Raw genomic sequence first — 14,973 nt, 5'->3', positions numbered from 1 at the left:
TTTAATTATTGCCCTGTACCATTCATGCACAGTGCATACGTGCAGTCCAGCGAGCAGTCCAACGAGCAGTCCAACGAGCCGCCCAGCGAGCAGCCCAACGAGCAGCCCAACGAGCAGTCCTACGAGCCGCCCAACGAGCAGCCCACAGGGCACTCTCTCCCAAGCGATGTTAGCAATGTGTGAGCACCCATGGGTACATATCCCATGAGCAGTGAAGAATTTTTTTTTAATTTCACATGTCAAAGTAATGAGTTTTAATTTTCTGTATAGCTTTATATATATATTTTGACTGCATGCTGGATGGGCGCACTCTCCTTCCCTTTTTGCCCCCTGCGAACGCGCCACGTTCCTGCCGTTCCAGCAGGCACAACCGTTCCTGGACCACCTTCCTCGTTCAGACTTGAGGCGTGCGTAGAAAATGGGCAGTGACAGTTGCGAGTCTGAGTGGGAGCACGTGCGCGCGTATATATGTGTGCATGTATATGTGTGTATAGATATATGTGTATATATATGTGTGTGTTTGGGGGGGATTCCCATATCTCTTCCACCCACACATGTGCTTCTGCTGCACAGGCGTCCGTATGCCCCAAGTGCTACACATGCACCCCCTTCTCCTTATGCATTTGCCTGTTTACTAGTTTCTCCCACATTCCCCCTCCCCCCCCACGCGCTACGTATACGTGTGCATATTGTATGTGTAGCGCCACAATTTTAAGCTTTAGTTTTAATGTGCAAACCTCTGTCTCTGCCACAGGCCACTTTTTTGTATTAATTATATATACGTATGCGTTTATGTGTATATATATGTGCATCCCGCATGCATGCCTGCGTGTGCGCACGTGCATGCGTATCTGTGCCGCTAACCCTATGCCTATCTGTGCCGCTAACCCTATGCCAATCTGTGCCGATAACCCTATACCTATCTGAGCCCTTATCTGTATGCGTTTCTGTACCTTTACCTTTATCTTTACCCTTACCCTTATCTTTATCTGTATTGCGCCACTTTTTTTTTTTACTTAGCCCATCGTGCAATGTATAAACTCTCTGATTTTCAATTGGCCCCTTTTACAAATGTTAACAAATTTTATTTTACGATCTGCGATTGCTAAGCGGTGAACAACACTCACTCTCACCGTATGAGGAGTGACTGACTCCCTTTTTCCAGGCAAGCAAAATTTCACACACGGATGTGATGACAGTCCGCCGTGTCCCCCACACGAATGAAGTTAATTTTCCACCAAAAAGGGGGAAGTCTTCTACAGAGGGGAAAACAGAAGAAGGCGAAAAATGAGCAGAGAATATGTGGTTGATTATTCCGTGTACAACACGGTTGATAATCCACATAGGCCACCCTCAAGAGTGGTACCCCTTCGTTCAGAAAAAGCTCTACAAAAATTGCATTATTAATAAAATAAAATAAACGGAGCAGCCATGCACACCTCGTTGGAGCAGCATTCCTATGGTTTGGCGAACTCCTTAGCTGTCCACAAGTGGCAGCACAACGTGGAATCCCTCCGCATGTGCGCACATATATGTAATATACATAGCCACTGCAGCAGCGTTCATTTAAAAAATTTTAAAGCCTCACGTCATGTTGATCCATTCCGCTCGGTTCACGTTTGACCATAAAAAAAAAAAAAAAAAAGGGAAATATGCACACAATGCAACACGGCAGTGGGGCGGTCAAGCGGCATTAGCAATGTGTCATACGTAGGTGTGGGTACTTAAACGGTTGTCCCCCTTTCCCCTTTTGGTTGAATTATCGCCAAAGGATGTAAACAACCGTGAAGGGCATGTCCAACAAAACGTAAAATTAGTCAAATCGATGGATAAAGAAAAGAGCACACAGGGGATAAGCACAGGTACAGGTATGCATGCCCTCCGCCGAACTCTTATGGATTTTACTCCCCCGTGTGGCGACACGCCCCTGCTCAGTCGTCGGTCTTCCACTTGCTAAACACATTATGCTTGTTATTAACCAGCATTCGATAATATATGAAATAAATCCAGAAGGATATGTGGAGGTAAAACAGAATGTTCATCGATATATTCAGCATCATTTTGCTGCCAATACCTGCAGGTGAAATACGTGGGTGTGAGGTGGATAGAAATGAGGAAGAGAGGGTAAAGCTGAGACTGGCCTCCTCCGCATGTGGAAAAGGGGGGGTACACCATTTCGGCGCATTATAGTATGTCTCTCTCAATTTATCTGATAGGTCTATCACAGCGTGTGTCCCCGTGGGTGGCGAAGCAAACATGCAGATATTGTCGTATCGAGAGTGTTGGTCACCCAGCAACACCGTCCAAATGGAGCAGCTCTACTCGTACGTAAAGTATGTTTTCCCATTTTGCCAATTTTTTTACGAGGAATATGGCTCCCCACGCAAGTACACATGCGGAGCCATTTATGTCAAAGTTACCTGCCCACTCCTCATTATCCATTTGAATGTAGAAAATATTGTTCTTGGGGTCATAGCTCGTTTTGGGAACACCTACTAATGCGGCTCGAGAGAAGTCGTGATTAATGTCCAAGTATCTTGCGCACCTTTTCGTTTTCTTTTTTACTGTGTGTATGAGTTCCCTGCACTTCCAGTATATGAAACCTCCATGAGTTGGTTTACTAATGTATATTAATTTCTTCCCGCTGTACAACTGACTTGCTCCTTGCTGCATGTTCATTCCACTGTTCCCATTTTTTATCACCTCCCCAACTTTGCTGAAAAATATTTTGCTTATATTCATGTTTGCTGCTTTTGCCTCTTCTCGCGTGTGTGTTGTTGTGGTGGTGTGGGTGGAGAGATTATTTCATTCGAGTATTGTTCCAACTTGGTCCTTTCGCATTTGAAGCCAACTCCAGTTGCGCGGTGTACTTTCAAACTGAAAGGTGAAACGTACGTCAACCACCGCATGTATTATACATATTTACATGTATGTATGCGCGTACGAGCGCGGGAATGACTGACACATATACATGTGAACACGTTCGGTAAACACAAGTGTTTGTTTCTTTCGTGCTTCATCCACTTAATGTTTTTTTTTTTTTTTCTCCTTACGCATACGTGCATATGTATACCGTTCACGGGCCCAATGAAAGGAATTCCTTTTCTGATATTTTGCGTGCTTTAAAAAAAAAAAAATTATGAACAGGTCAGGTTAAAAAAAAAAAAAAAAAAAAACTGCACATAAGTACATATATTTTTTCACGTGTATATATTTGTGTGTTTATATTTTTTGCCCCCCAAACGGACACGCAAATTGCAAAATGGTACCCACCTTGGTAAGAAAAGTCTAAAATTATGTGGAAGTGATGTGAGCTGAACTGCTTTAAAATGCGCGAGTGGGTTGGTAATTGTCGGCCCAGTTTAACGCCCCGCGTCCTCTTCTGCAAAATCGTCCCAAGTCAGTAGCCAATGTATTTAAAATACTGTAAAGGTTGAGGAAAAAAAAAGGGAAAAAAAGTTAAAAAGAGGAAAAAAAGGGAATAATGGGTTGGCAGGTTGTTCGTCTCTACGGGGAACCGCTGCAATGCCGCATCGCCACACTGTCGTTGTGGTGCAACGAGCAAAGGCGCAAAGTTCAGTTTTGCATTACGTCTTTTATTTTCTTCTTATGATTCCCCTTGATTAGCCAGCAATCCGTTTTCTCAATAACGTTGCTGTTGCAAATGGACTCGATCTCCCTTTTTAAAACCTATCAGCGAGGAAAAATTTGGTGTGCAAGTTGAAGAAGGGAAGGAATAAATTTCACACGTCAGTTGGGCAATCAAATCGGTACGAGTTATACGTACACTGTCGGAGAGGCACTCCCCACGTGGTGAATAATACGTGTGAGGCGCATTTCAAATGGGGGGTATCGTCAGCACGGTGCAATTGTAACGCTTCAAAGAGCAGGGCTGCTTCACTCGAAAAAAGGATTCAATTCACCACCCCAGTTCATCCACTCACTCGCTTACCTCTTTGTTTCCTTTTATCTTTCGAATGACGGTCACGACGAGGTTCTTATTATTTTTGTACTTGAGAAAAACGGGCAAATTGTCGGATGCTGTTAAAAGGTGGGGAAGACGAGTTGCCAGCAATCAGCATTTCCTTTCTTACACATGACTAAGTTACGCAGGTGCTGGGAGCGGGGGGCCCCAAACCACTGCGAGGAAGCGGGGATCTCCAAACCACTGCGAGGAATCGGGTGATAGCTATTCCCAATGCAGAGTGGACGTTCTCCCTTTTTAGCAAAAGAAAAACGATGCACCCATCCGTATAAGTATAATTACCCGTTCTCCGTATGTAAAAAGGGATTCGGTTGATTTTCTTCCTATATGCGTTCAGATACTCGTTATAAATGTTGAAGTGGGCTCTGGGGATGTACATAAACTTGATGAAGGCATTCATGCTTTGGAGCTCACTTGGGGGACTTTTGCAAACAGGGGTTTATAGGCAGCGCGTGCGCCTATGCGTACGTTCACCTATTCGTACGTTCACCTATTCGTACGTTCACCTATTCGTACTTTCGCCTATTCGTACTTTCGCCTATTCGTACATTCGCCTATTCGTACATTCACCTATACGTTGGTGCTCTCTTCAAAGGAGCGATGTTTCCCAATTTAAGCGCAACGCGTGTAACCTCGGAAAAGCTTCGCAATTTTTTCAAGGTCAGTCGTGGGCCCAATCACTATGCGGTTAATATTTTCACGTCCCTATTTTTTTTAGCGCTCCGTTGATGAGTTGGTGGCCCGGCATACACCGTGCAGAGGAAGCGTGTGGGGAGGAACGCTCGCGATGGTGTGGCCGGATGCTTGCGACGGTGTGGAGGCCAAATTGGGGAGCATAAAATTGAAGTAAATCGAATTCGCACAAAAAATACGCAAAAAAAATACGCAAAAAAATACGCAAAAAAAAGGCGCACAAAAAATACGCACAAAAGGGCACACAAAAGGGCACACAAATATGTACGCTGCGACCACACGCCAAGCGCAAATCAACCAACGGGTAGGAGGAAGCATTATTCACGCAGTCCCCGCGAGCAGAGACCAACGCGATGGAAGCCCCTACAACCATGCGAAGGGAAAAAATACCAAGCTGAAACTCCGACAGAGGAGCGTCAAATGAAAGGAGTTTGTCACAAAAATGAACAGGGCAATACATAAGAGAAAGCCTGGTTGGGTCCTCTTCTCGCGATTCAAAAGTGACATAAAGACCGTACCGAAGAGAAGCGAAGATGAACATTACGAAATGATAAGAACTGTTATTCGACAGGAGAAGAAAGTAAAATTTAAAAATATTTTCCTTGGGGTAAGTTTAATCAATGTTACCACTTTCCTGTTTACACTCTCCAATTATTATACCAAAAGGAAAGAAAACCACTACGACATCAACGACATCGAAGTTGTGGACCATATTGTCTTATCTGAATTTGTGAGTTCCATGGGGTTGAACAATTTGCCCGTATATTTGCAAAATAAATTTTTTCATAAATTGGTAAAAAGCGTCCAAGACGAAAATTACTCCTTTAAGGAAAATGCCTTGTTGGGGCTACTCGAATTATTTTACAAAAATAAAAGCGCCTTTATAAAAATTGAAAAGGAAAATAAGGAGGAGCATGAAGAATTCATAAAATACATTTTTGCAAAATTGGAAGAAGACGCAAGTTTGGAATACACAAAGAAAAAAATTTATTCCTGTATTTTATTTTACTACATAAAGCATTCCGATCATAATTTGTCCCTGTCGTACGAACATATCCAGGAAATAGTGAATAATCCAAACCTGTTTTATAACCTGAAACAGAGGGAAGAAATTATTTCCTACTTACTTCTCAAAATTGTCAAAAATGAAAAAAATGTCGCAGAAATTTATGCCAACGAAAAGGAGTTTATCGAAACGTATACGAGTAAAGCAGAGTCTATTCATCATCCCGAATTGGTTGACGATGAAGCGGAAAAAAAGAAAGAAAAAGAAAAAGAAAAAGAAAAAGAAAAAAAAAAAAATTACATACATACCCATCATTCAATTTTTAATTTCACAAAAAGGGGAACATACGAGGGGAGGAAAATCCATGTGGGATTTTTACTACGCTGTGAAAAAGAACAATGAGGACTACTACAAACAGGAATGCCTCACTCTGCTTCAGAGTTATTTTGATAAAATTAATTCTCCATTCTGCATAGACAATAACAGTGTGTGTGTGCAGAAGAAGAACAGCTACAACAGTATTATGAACAAAATTTATTTGAAATACTTCGAAAATACCGTTATTTACACCTTTTTTTTTTCGTTCGTATTGCATAATATTAATGCAAAGGAGTACACTTTGATGAATTACCTTTTTGCTTCCAAGGACATCCTTAGGAGCGTGTGCTCGAACTGCCTCATCAATGCCATGTTGCTGGTCCAGAAAGCAGTCACGCAGAATTTGAGCATGCGCGGAGATGAGCGGTCCTGCGTTATTGCGGCTTTCCTCTTCAACCAGCTGAACTCGCTCGCCTTTTCCGCCTCCCTGTACAAGTGCAAATATGGTATCGCGCCGTTTGGTCGATCAGCGGGGTTTTTGTTCACCTGAATAACTTGGCCTTCTTTACCCCATTTTTTGTCCATTTTTTGTCCATTTTTTGTCCACCTTTTGTCCTTTTTTTTTGCATTTTTTGTCCATTTTTTCCCTCATCTTCACCCCCATTATTATCCCCTTTTCCCCCCCATTCTTCACCCCTTTGCAGCGCTGGTCCCCCTGCTCTTCTCGCAAATCGTGAAGGACAACTTTTTCCTCTGATGCCGGCACCCCGCTTATTCGCGAAGTTATTGCAAAATTGGCAGTCTTGAAAAAAAAAAATAAAAAAAAATAAATAATCCCAGGGAGAAGGCACAGGGAAAACCCTTTTAAAAAATGCGCTAACTTGTCAAATGTGTGCAATTCAAATTAGACATAAATGGAATGTGCGCAGGGTGAACAAGAATTGCCCATATGGCGCGTACACAAATGTAAAAATAAAAAAAAAAGGAGGGAAAAAAGGGGGAAAAAAGTGAAGTTCAAAAGTGGACACTTTTCGCCTGAACGTTCAGACAAATGTCGCGCCAAAATGGAAACGAAAAATTAACTCATCCATTTTGCAGCGTTACTTATTTGGAAGTGATCCCCCACAGGGGTAGTGGTAGTGAAACACTCATGGCGATTTCTTCCGGTTCATTCCATCTCTCCTATTTGATGCATTACATTCTTGATTGATCAAACGAAGATCAGATTTGCTATGTCCCCCCCCCAGTAGGATATCCTTTTGGCTTTTATTTTTAACCAAATTGATGAAGTGCGAATTTTCGATGTGACTCCTCACAATATTTTCATACGTTGTCCCCCCGATGGAATTCGACTCAGTGTTCATTACGGAGTTGCTGCTGAATAGAAACCTCTCACTCTCCTTCTTAATACTTCCTCTGTTGGAGTCCCCACGACAGTCACTTCCACCACCGGAAATGATCCCCGAGTTGACATTATTTTGCATAAGTACATTTGGATCATCCACAGCATTATTACTATTTTGTGCAGATTCTTGTTTGATGAACTCTTTCGTTTCAGCCAAGCAGTCCCATTTGTTGCTTCCCCTCTGTGTATGTTTATCCGTGGATCCGGTCTCCTTGTCCTGTCTATCAACCCGGCGAACGTACACACCGCTTGGGTCTTCCCCCACTCGAGCCCTACCCCTCTGCTGCTTCAAACTGTTTAAATAATTTTCGAAATAGGAGTCTTCCTTCGCGGCGTCTGTGCCGTTTCGTTCGTGCGAGTGATCACATGGGGAGTTTTTTTTTTTTAAAATTTCAAAAATTCGATTTCTGGAAGGTGACGAAGAAGAGGGGGAAAAGGGAGAAAAGGCAGACGAGGGAGAAGAGGCAGACGAGGGAGAAAAGGCAGAAGAGGGAGAAAAGGCAGACGAGGGAGAAGAGGGAGATACGGCGAACTCCCTTTTTTTACTCTTATAGGACAATAAAAAATTGTTAAAATTGGAATTAAATACATCATTTAAGTCGAACTTGCTCACTGCTTCCTGTTCTTGGTTTTGGTTTGTTTGGCGAGGGTTGCCTTTTCGTGGGCCTTCCTTCACTTTGAGGTGGTTCGCAAATTCGTTGTCTCTTGGTTCGTTCGCGTGATGAAGTGGTCCACTGTGATGAGGTGGTCCACTGTGAAGAAATGGCCCATCGTGAAGAATTGATCTATCGTGAATAAGCGTTCCATTGTGCAGAGCCGATCCACCGTGAATAACCGATCCATTGTGATGGGTCAGACGTTCTCGAAGTGGAGGACCTCCACCCCGAGGTCCGCTTCCAACTTTGTCCCCTCCTTCTTGAAGCACTTTCCTGCCCACTTTTACGAACGAAACGCATTTTTCCATGTCCTCCTGGTACAAAGGATGCCATCCCATGGGAGGGTTTTTTTCACCAGCCACCACACGCAAGTCTGCCTCTCCCCCGTTTGTTGCTACTCTCGGAGGAGACTCATTCGACGAGAGGTATCCCCCCATTGGTGGCTGATTCTTATCAAGCATAACCGAAATGGAGTGGGCATTTCCGAGGTAACTTTTTTTTTTTAAAAAAATTCCCTCCTCGTCATTTTCCTCGTGTGTGTAACTGAATTCCCCTTTTTTACCTAACCTGTTCATATTTTTTGAATTTTCCAAAAGGAAATTTTTTCCCATTTTTTCCTCATCCCTTGGAAGGGGGTCTTCTCCAGACACTACAAAAGCACTACCTGCACTGCGCGTCTCTTCTGTTAATCTACTTTCCGAGATGAAACTCGTTTTATTTGTTTCATCTCCGGATTGAATTTCCCCCTTGATGCGACCATTTGGTACAGCAATGTGCAATTCGTTGGACTCTCCTGTATACTCAAAAGTAGGAACCATTTTCTGTTCATTTTTTTTACAACCAAGAGGGATAACCATGGGTGGGTTTTCCTCCCCCTCGGGAAGAACCTTTCTTGTTTGTATGATGTTAAAGGAACTGCTAAACTGTTTTTCATTTTCAATCTTTGGCATACTCACTGGAAAATTGCTGATAGACTTCCTTCTGTTCGCTATATTTTTGTATATGCTCTTTAGACGTTCGTTGATGATGAAGAGACCGTAGATGTTATTTTTTCCTTTGCACTTGCTTAGGAGGTAGGACTGCATGTCGCTCTGACCTCCCCGGAGGTGGTGCCTATATCTCCCAAGTTCATCAGTTGTACTGACATCTGCGATGTGCACGGCACTACCATGGCGATCGCTTTTTTCACACTCGAAGGGTTTTTCCCCCCCCAACAACTTCCGCACCAGCTGCTCTTTTTTCCCAATTTGGTAAGATTCGCTAGAGGAGTCACGTCTACTGAGGAGCTTCTGCAAACCAGTCTCTCTTCTTTTCATGACAATTTCGTTTGAATTTTTCTTTTCCTTTTTTATGTTAGCTAGGAAGTAATTTATCGTTTTATTTTTCTCCATGTCATCGTTTGTATGAGTTTCACAATTGCCACCTCCTTGGAGTATCCTCCCACGTGCTGCACCTCCAACACACTCTGCCTCTTCCTCCCCATTGCTTCTACCGCAGGAGGAATCCCTCAGGGCTCGAGCCAACCCCTCCGTTCGGCTGCGCCAAGTGTTCTTTGCGCTCATGTGGAAATTGTGCTCTCCCCCCAAATTGTGCTCTTCCTCCAAAGTGTCAACTCCCCCCAAATTGTGCACTTCTTCCAAATTGTGCTGGCCGTGCAAATGGCCCGCGCGCGCTGGGCAGCTCCTTTTCTTGCGAACCAGGTTGGTCAGGTTGCACTCCCCCCCCTGGGGGAATACCCCATTGCTGAAGCTGAAAATATTATACCTTTTTAAGCTGTACAGATTCAAGTCGAACAAATATCGGTTGCTGCTTAGCTCTTTGTTGAACATGTTGGAGCTGTCCAAAGTGGTGGCACTAAAATTTGTCTTACTATAATCGCACTTTTTTTTTCCTTTTTCTTTTTCTCTTTCTTTTTCGTTTTCTCTTTCGTTTTCTCTTTCGTTTTCTCTTTCTCTTTCGTTTTCTCTTTCGTTTTCTCTTTCTCTTTCTTTTTCTCTTTCTTTTTTCTTTTTTTTTTTTTTTTTTTTTCTTTTCACCTTTTGTACCGTTTTCCAAAAATTTGGAGATCAAATCGAATCGGCTTGCACTTCCAACCTCTTCGTAATTTGACCCGATGGCATTTCCCTTCAGTTTTTTTTCGCTTACTAAGTTGTCTATGCTGCGCCTCACATCGGACAGGTGCACTTCCTTTTTTGACGAGCATGCACAGTTGGCTTTGCCGCCTGCTATGCTTAGCGTGCTAAGGTGGGCTTGGCTTTCTCCGCCTGCTTCGTCTGACTTGTTCGATGCGCCTGCTTCGTCTGAATCGTTCGATGCGCCTACTTCATCTGAATCGTTCGATGCGCCTGCTTCGTCAGAGTCGTTCGAATCTCCTGATTCGTTTTCTCCTCGGGGGGCTCCACTGATGCTTCCCCTTTTCTGCTCCGCGGAGTCTTTCCGTTTTCCGCGACCGGTTGCCAGCACGCTCAGCGCGCACGTTGGTTCTACGGGGAGATCCTCCCCGGTGGAGGAAGCGCCTTCCCCGTCCTCACCGCAATCGTCGCTATCACCGTCGCTGTCACCATCGGCGTCAGCATCGCTACCTGCCCCTTTCTCGCCCCTTTTTACAACTTTTGCAATATTTTTTTTTTTCTTCTTTAAAATATTTTTTTTCTTTTTTTTCTTCTTCCGCTTCGCGCACTTGTCTCCATCAGCGCCCTTTTCACCACTTGCATCTTTCACATTTCCTATCTCGTTCGTTTGTCCCATTAGCTTCACTTCCTTCACCTGCAACTCATCTCTGTGAGACCCTAACGAGTTATTTCCCTCCACACTACTGTCCGCACTAGGCACCTCATCCTTGACATCCGTCGAGTCAGAGAAGTAGTCTACCTGCCCTACTAGCTTTTTCCCCCTTTTTACATTCAAAAATTTTTTGTTAAAAAGAAGATTTTCTTTTTTTAAAAATTCATTTTCATTCTCAAGACTACGAATTTCACATTCCATTTTCCTCACTCGTTCATTTAGTTCCTGGTTGCACTTCCTCATCTTATCATTATTCACTCTATATCCTTCTATGTTCTTTTTTAAATAATTTAAATCTTTTTCATACGTATCAATTTTTTTGGCTAGTTTTTTTTTTCCTAATTCGTTCAGTTCCTTCTCTTTGGCTAGCTCGTCATATACATTTTTTACCAAAAGGATATCATTAACCATATTTTTAATATTTTCATTTTTTTTGTTAATTATTTCATTCAAGTTGAGAATTTGTTCTTTGTATTTTTCTATTTCCGTTTTGATTTTTTCATTTTTTTCCTTTTCTTCATTCAGACCTTGTGTTAGGTCTTTTTCCCGTTCGTTCATTTGGGTTACACGGTTTTGGAGTTCTTCTATTTCGACGGCAGCCTCTTTGGTGAGTTTCTCCCGTTCGGAAGCAGCCTCTTTGGTGATTCTCTCCCGTTCGGCAGCAGCCTCTTTGGTGAGTCTGTCCCGTTCGGCAGCAGCCTCTTTGGTGAGTTTCTCCCGTTCGGCAGCAGCCTCCTCGATGAGTCTCTCCCTGTCTTGACTTATCCTTTTCTCATTGTGGTACATACCTTTGTACTCCTCCAACTGTGACTCGAATTCCTCTCGGTGGGCCTCTTTTTGTTTCTTGAAGTAATTTTCCTTTTCCTCCAGTTCGGCCTGCAAAACTAGCAGGCGCCTCTCGTACGACTCCTTTATTTTTACAACTTCCTCGTCGTAAATATTTTGGAGCTTCTCCATCTCTATTTTCATATCACTGATGCTCTTACTGAGCATGTCGTTTTTTTCTTTCAACAATTTTGTCTCCTCATTTGTCCGGCATCCTTTTTGTTTCTCTTCTTCCACTTCGGCTTTCAGTCGGTAAATCTCATTAACGAGATAGGCATGGTTGTTCTCTCCGTCATTGGCAAAAATGTTCAAATTATTAAGCAGACTTCTGCTTCGTTGGATGGTGTTTGTCCCACGGATGTTTTTCTCCCCGTCAGGAGTTCCCGAGTTAGGTACACTAGAACTAGCGAAACTGGTGCTTACCAAATCCGTGGCGTAGATATTTGGTGCACCTTCCAGAAGATACACGTTTTTATTCTTTACCTTTTTTTTACTTTCAATTATTTTTTTTTTTTTAAAAAATTTCCAACTTTGTTATCACTCTGCTCTGCGTCATTGCTGTCGTTAAATATGTCAATAAATTTTAGTTTGTCTTTTTTCTCCTTCCCCTTGTCTGCTGACTCGATTTTGCCCTTTTTCTTTAAAACTTCGGAGGGCGACTCGTAGTTCTCCATCCCGCGTTCCGATGCCCCGGGGGTGCCGATTGCGGTGTTGATGGTGATTGCGGCGTTGATGGTGATTGCGGCGTTGATGGTGATTGCGGTGTTGATGGTGATTGCCGTGTTGATAGCGATTGCAGCGTGGATGACAATTGCAGCGTGGATGACAATTGCAGCCGGGATGGCAGTTTGGACGAATCCTTTCGCTAGGCGGTCTAGTTCGCGCAAATGATGAGAAAAAAAAAAATACAAAACAAGTAGGCAAAACGGAGAATGCAAAATGGAGAATTCAAACGGGGGATGCAAAACGGGGGGAAAAAGGAATAAAACTATCCTTTTTCAGTACTCATTTTTGTCATTTCGTTTTGCTTTTTTTCTTTTTTCCTTTCTTGTCGAGGGTGTAACCAGAACAAGGAAATGTTCTTTGCTCCAGAACAAAAAGTCTGCAGTTGGCACACGTGCATGCGTATTTCCCTCACCAATTTAGGACAAAGTCTGTCCCGCTCGCGTGTAAAAAGAGGAAGTGTTTCTGCGGTTTGGTACTTCTCCGGGCTCCTAACTGCTTACCCGTTTGCCCACTTTTTTTTCCCGATTTTCCAAATCGCGAGGGGGACTATTTTGCGGGAAACACTTTTTGCACTTTGTGTGCGTGGCATGGCTGAAGGTGACGGGGAAATCGTTTTGCTTCGTTTGACTTGTTCCCTTTTGCTTCGTCTGATTTGCTCCCTTTTGCTTCGTCTGATTTGCTCCCTTTTTTCGTCGGCACTTGGTTACTTTGCCGCTCCACCGCATGTGTATGTATGGAAACACAGCAGCATGCACATGGTCCCCTTAACGTGCGAGTTGTACACACGGGGATGCGCTTGGTTTTTTTTTTTTTTTAAGGGCGATGGGCATGGGGCGAAAAAAAATTAAAGCATACCAAAGCAGAATGAAACGAAGTGTATTTGCAAGGCACATTTAAGAAGTACTTTCACAAAAATATTGGCAGAGTGCCAACTTTTCCCTTTCCCCCTCCTCCCTTTGACGTACTTCTCCGCGAGTTGCCATTTCGTGGCGACCACGTTTTCCCACCCGCGGTCATTTCCCATCGTTCGTCTTTTCTCCTTTATATAAGTAGCGTTAGCATTCACATTGACGTATGAAAAAAGAATAGCAAAACGTTCGTTACAGAATTGACCAAAAAATTACACAAAAAAAAATTATAATGGTGACGCGGAGAAATGGTGGGAAGAAATGTGCACCATGTGTCATGCGACGTGCGTCATTCTCCCAAGAGGCAGCAACCTTGCTCAAGTTAACATTTTAAAAAAAAGATCGAGGCTACACAGGTTGGCAGTATTATCACCCCCGCTTCTGCTTCACATCTGCTTCACACCTCCTTCACATATCGGGAGGCGTCGGGGGAGCGTGTCCCTTGGCTGTTTGCCTCAGGGTCGATCCCTACACACAGGCGTGTAAAAACGGCTAACTGTTAACGCGCCAAGGGAACGTGGCTACGCATTGCCCTGCTTGATATTTCCCATGTTGTTGCTCAAATTTTGGAGAAACTTTTCTTTTTCCTTCTTCAACTGAATAATGATGTGTGAGAGCACCTTGGGACTCACTCCATATTCACATAACTGGATTAAAATGACGATCGTTTCTTTGTCCAGGTTTACGTTTAGGATGTTTGAAATTTCGTAAATTATTTCGATGGCTTCCTTTTTCGCTTCCTTCTCCGCCATTCTGCGCTGGTGTGCGGTGGGGCGGTTAGGCGGTGACGAGGCGGTGGGGCGATTGCCAACGGGGTTATCACCAACGAGGTTATTACCAACGGGGGACCCTTAACCCTGCGTGTTGTGGTCTACTCGTGGGGAACCCCCCCCTCTGTTATCTCCCTTCACGATTTCACTTTCCTCCGGGAGAAGGAATTTTCGGTCTACTTCGAACCGTGTGCGTTGTGTGAAGGTGAGGATCCCCAAGCCAAAGCACTTAACGCGCGACACTGATTATGTACCGAGCGGGGGGGGGTCTTTTTTATCTCCGTGCATGTATACAAGTGCACCCATGCGAGTGTGTTTCAATGCATTAAACTCCGTTGACGCGTGCGCAATGCGGCCTAACTACGATTTGATCCCTTTTGTTAGGGAGGTATTAACCCCGTCTTCACACACTTAACAGACGCTTAAATAAAAACGACGGGAATTATCGCACTTTCCTATTTTTGTGCATTACTCAAGTTGGACGTGATGCCCGTGGGAAGGAGGGGTCTTCTATGATTTGGACGGTAGCCTAAAAAAAAATGGTCATCGCTGCAAGTGGGAAAATTAACCATACGCACATGTGTTATATTCCTTTGTTTTATCATTAAATGAGGGCATGTTAACATGCGCTATGGGCATATTTGTGGAGCCGCAACTGACCTGCTCAATTTTTCACTATTAGCATCACTCAAAAGGAGGGGGGGAGTAAAAGAGGAAAATTGTTACTGCGGAAAAGAAACGCGGAATGTTTGGAAGCAGTGTAAAAAAAAAAAAAATGTGAATTATTTCTGCAACGTAGTTTTAAAAATTATCATAATTCTGACTTGGTGGATAAAGGCATACTTTACACTCCGTGTGGCCCCATTTTTATGTCCCTCTCCAAGTGAAAGATTTTTT

General features: G+C 43.5%; 5 protein-coding genes across 5 annotated transcripts; 1 reads left to right on the top strand and 4 right to left on the bottom strand.

Moving 5' to 3' along the window:
* Positions 1–1,931: 1,931 nt before the first annotated feature.
* PCYB_122380 (hypothetical protein) lies at positions 1,932–2,742 on the bottom strand (the record flags this gene model as incomplete). Its single annotated transcript, XM_004223570.1, has 2 exons — positions 1,932–2,074; positions 2,301–2,742. 2 exons carry the CDS (start codon positions 2,740–2,742, stop codon positions 1,932–1,934), a joined length of 585 nt encoding a protein of 194 aa, XP_004223618.1.
* A 658-nt stretch (positions 2,743–3,400) lies between these two features.
* On the bottom strand, positions 3,401–4,385 carry PCYB_122370 (60S ribosomal protein mitochondrial precursor; the record flags this gene model as incomplete). The annotated part of the gene is made up of 4 exons (XM_004223569.1): positions 3,401–3,424; positions 3,592–3,690; positions 3,953–4,041; positions 4,268–4,385. 4 exons carry the CDS (start codon positions 4,383–4,385, stop codon positions 3,401–3,403), a joined length of 330 nt encoding a protein of 109 aa, XP_004223617.1.
* Positions 4,386–5,120: 735 nt separating this feature from the next.
* On the top strand, positions 5,121–6,759 carry PCYB_122360 (hypothetical protein; the record flags this gene model as incomplete). Its single annotated transcript, XM_004223568.1, has 3 exons — positions 5,121–5,744; positions 6,124–6,508; positions 6,707–6,759. 3 exons carry the CDS (start codon positions 5,121–5,123, stop codon positions 6,757–6,759), a joined length of 1,062 nt encoding a protein of 353 aa, XP_004223616.1.
* Positions 6,760–7,150: 391 nt separating this feature from the next.
* Positions 7,151–11,840, bottom strand: PCYB_122350 (hypothetical protein; the record flags this gene model as incomplete). The annotated part of the gene is made up of 2 exons (XM_004223567.1): positions 7,151–9,879; positions 10,109–11,840. 2 exons carry the CDS (start codon positions 11,838–11,840, stop codon positions 7,151–7,153), a joined length of 4,461 nt encoding a protein of 1,486 aa, XP_004223615.1.
* Positions 11,841–13,827: 1,987 nt separating this feature from the next.
* On the bottom strand, positions 13,828–14,058 carry PCYB_122340 (hypothetical protein; the record flags this gene model as incomplete). Its single annotated transcript, XM_004223566.1, has 1 exon — positions 13,828–14,058. One exon carries the CDS (start codon positions 14,056–14,058, stop codon positions 13,828–13,830), a length of 231 nt encoding a protein of 76 aa, XP_004223614.1.
* Between the last annotated feature and the right edge of the window lie 915 nt (positions 14,059–14,973).

Source organism: Plasmodium cynomolgi, chromosome 12, assembly GCF_000321355.1.
Source record: "Plasmodium cynomolgi strain B DNA, chromosome 12, whole genome shotgun sequence".
Taxonomy (NCBI): Eukaryota; Apicomplexa; class Aconoidasida; order Haemosporida; family Plasmodiidae; genus Plasmodium; species Plasmodium cynomolgi.
This window is presented reverse-complemented; position numbering and strand designations above follow the sequence as displayed.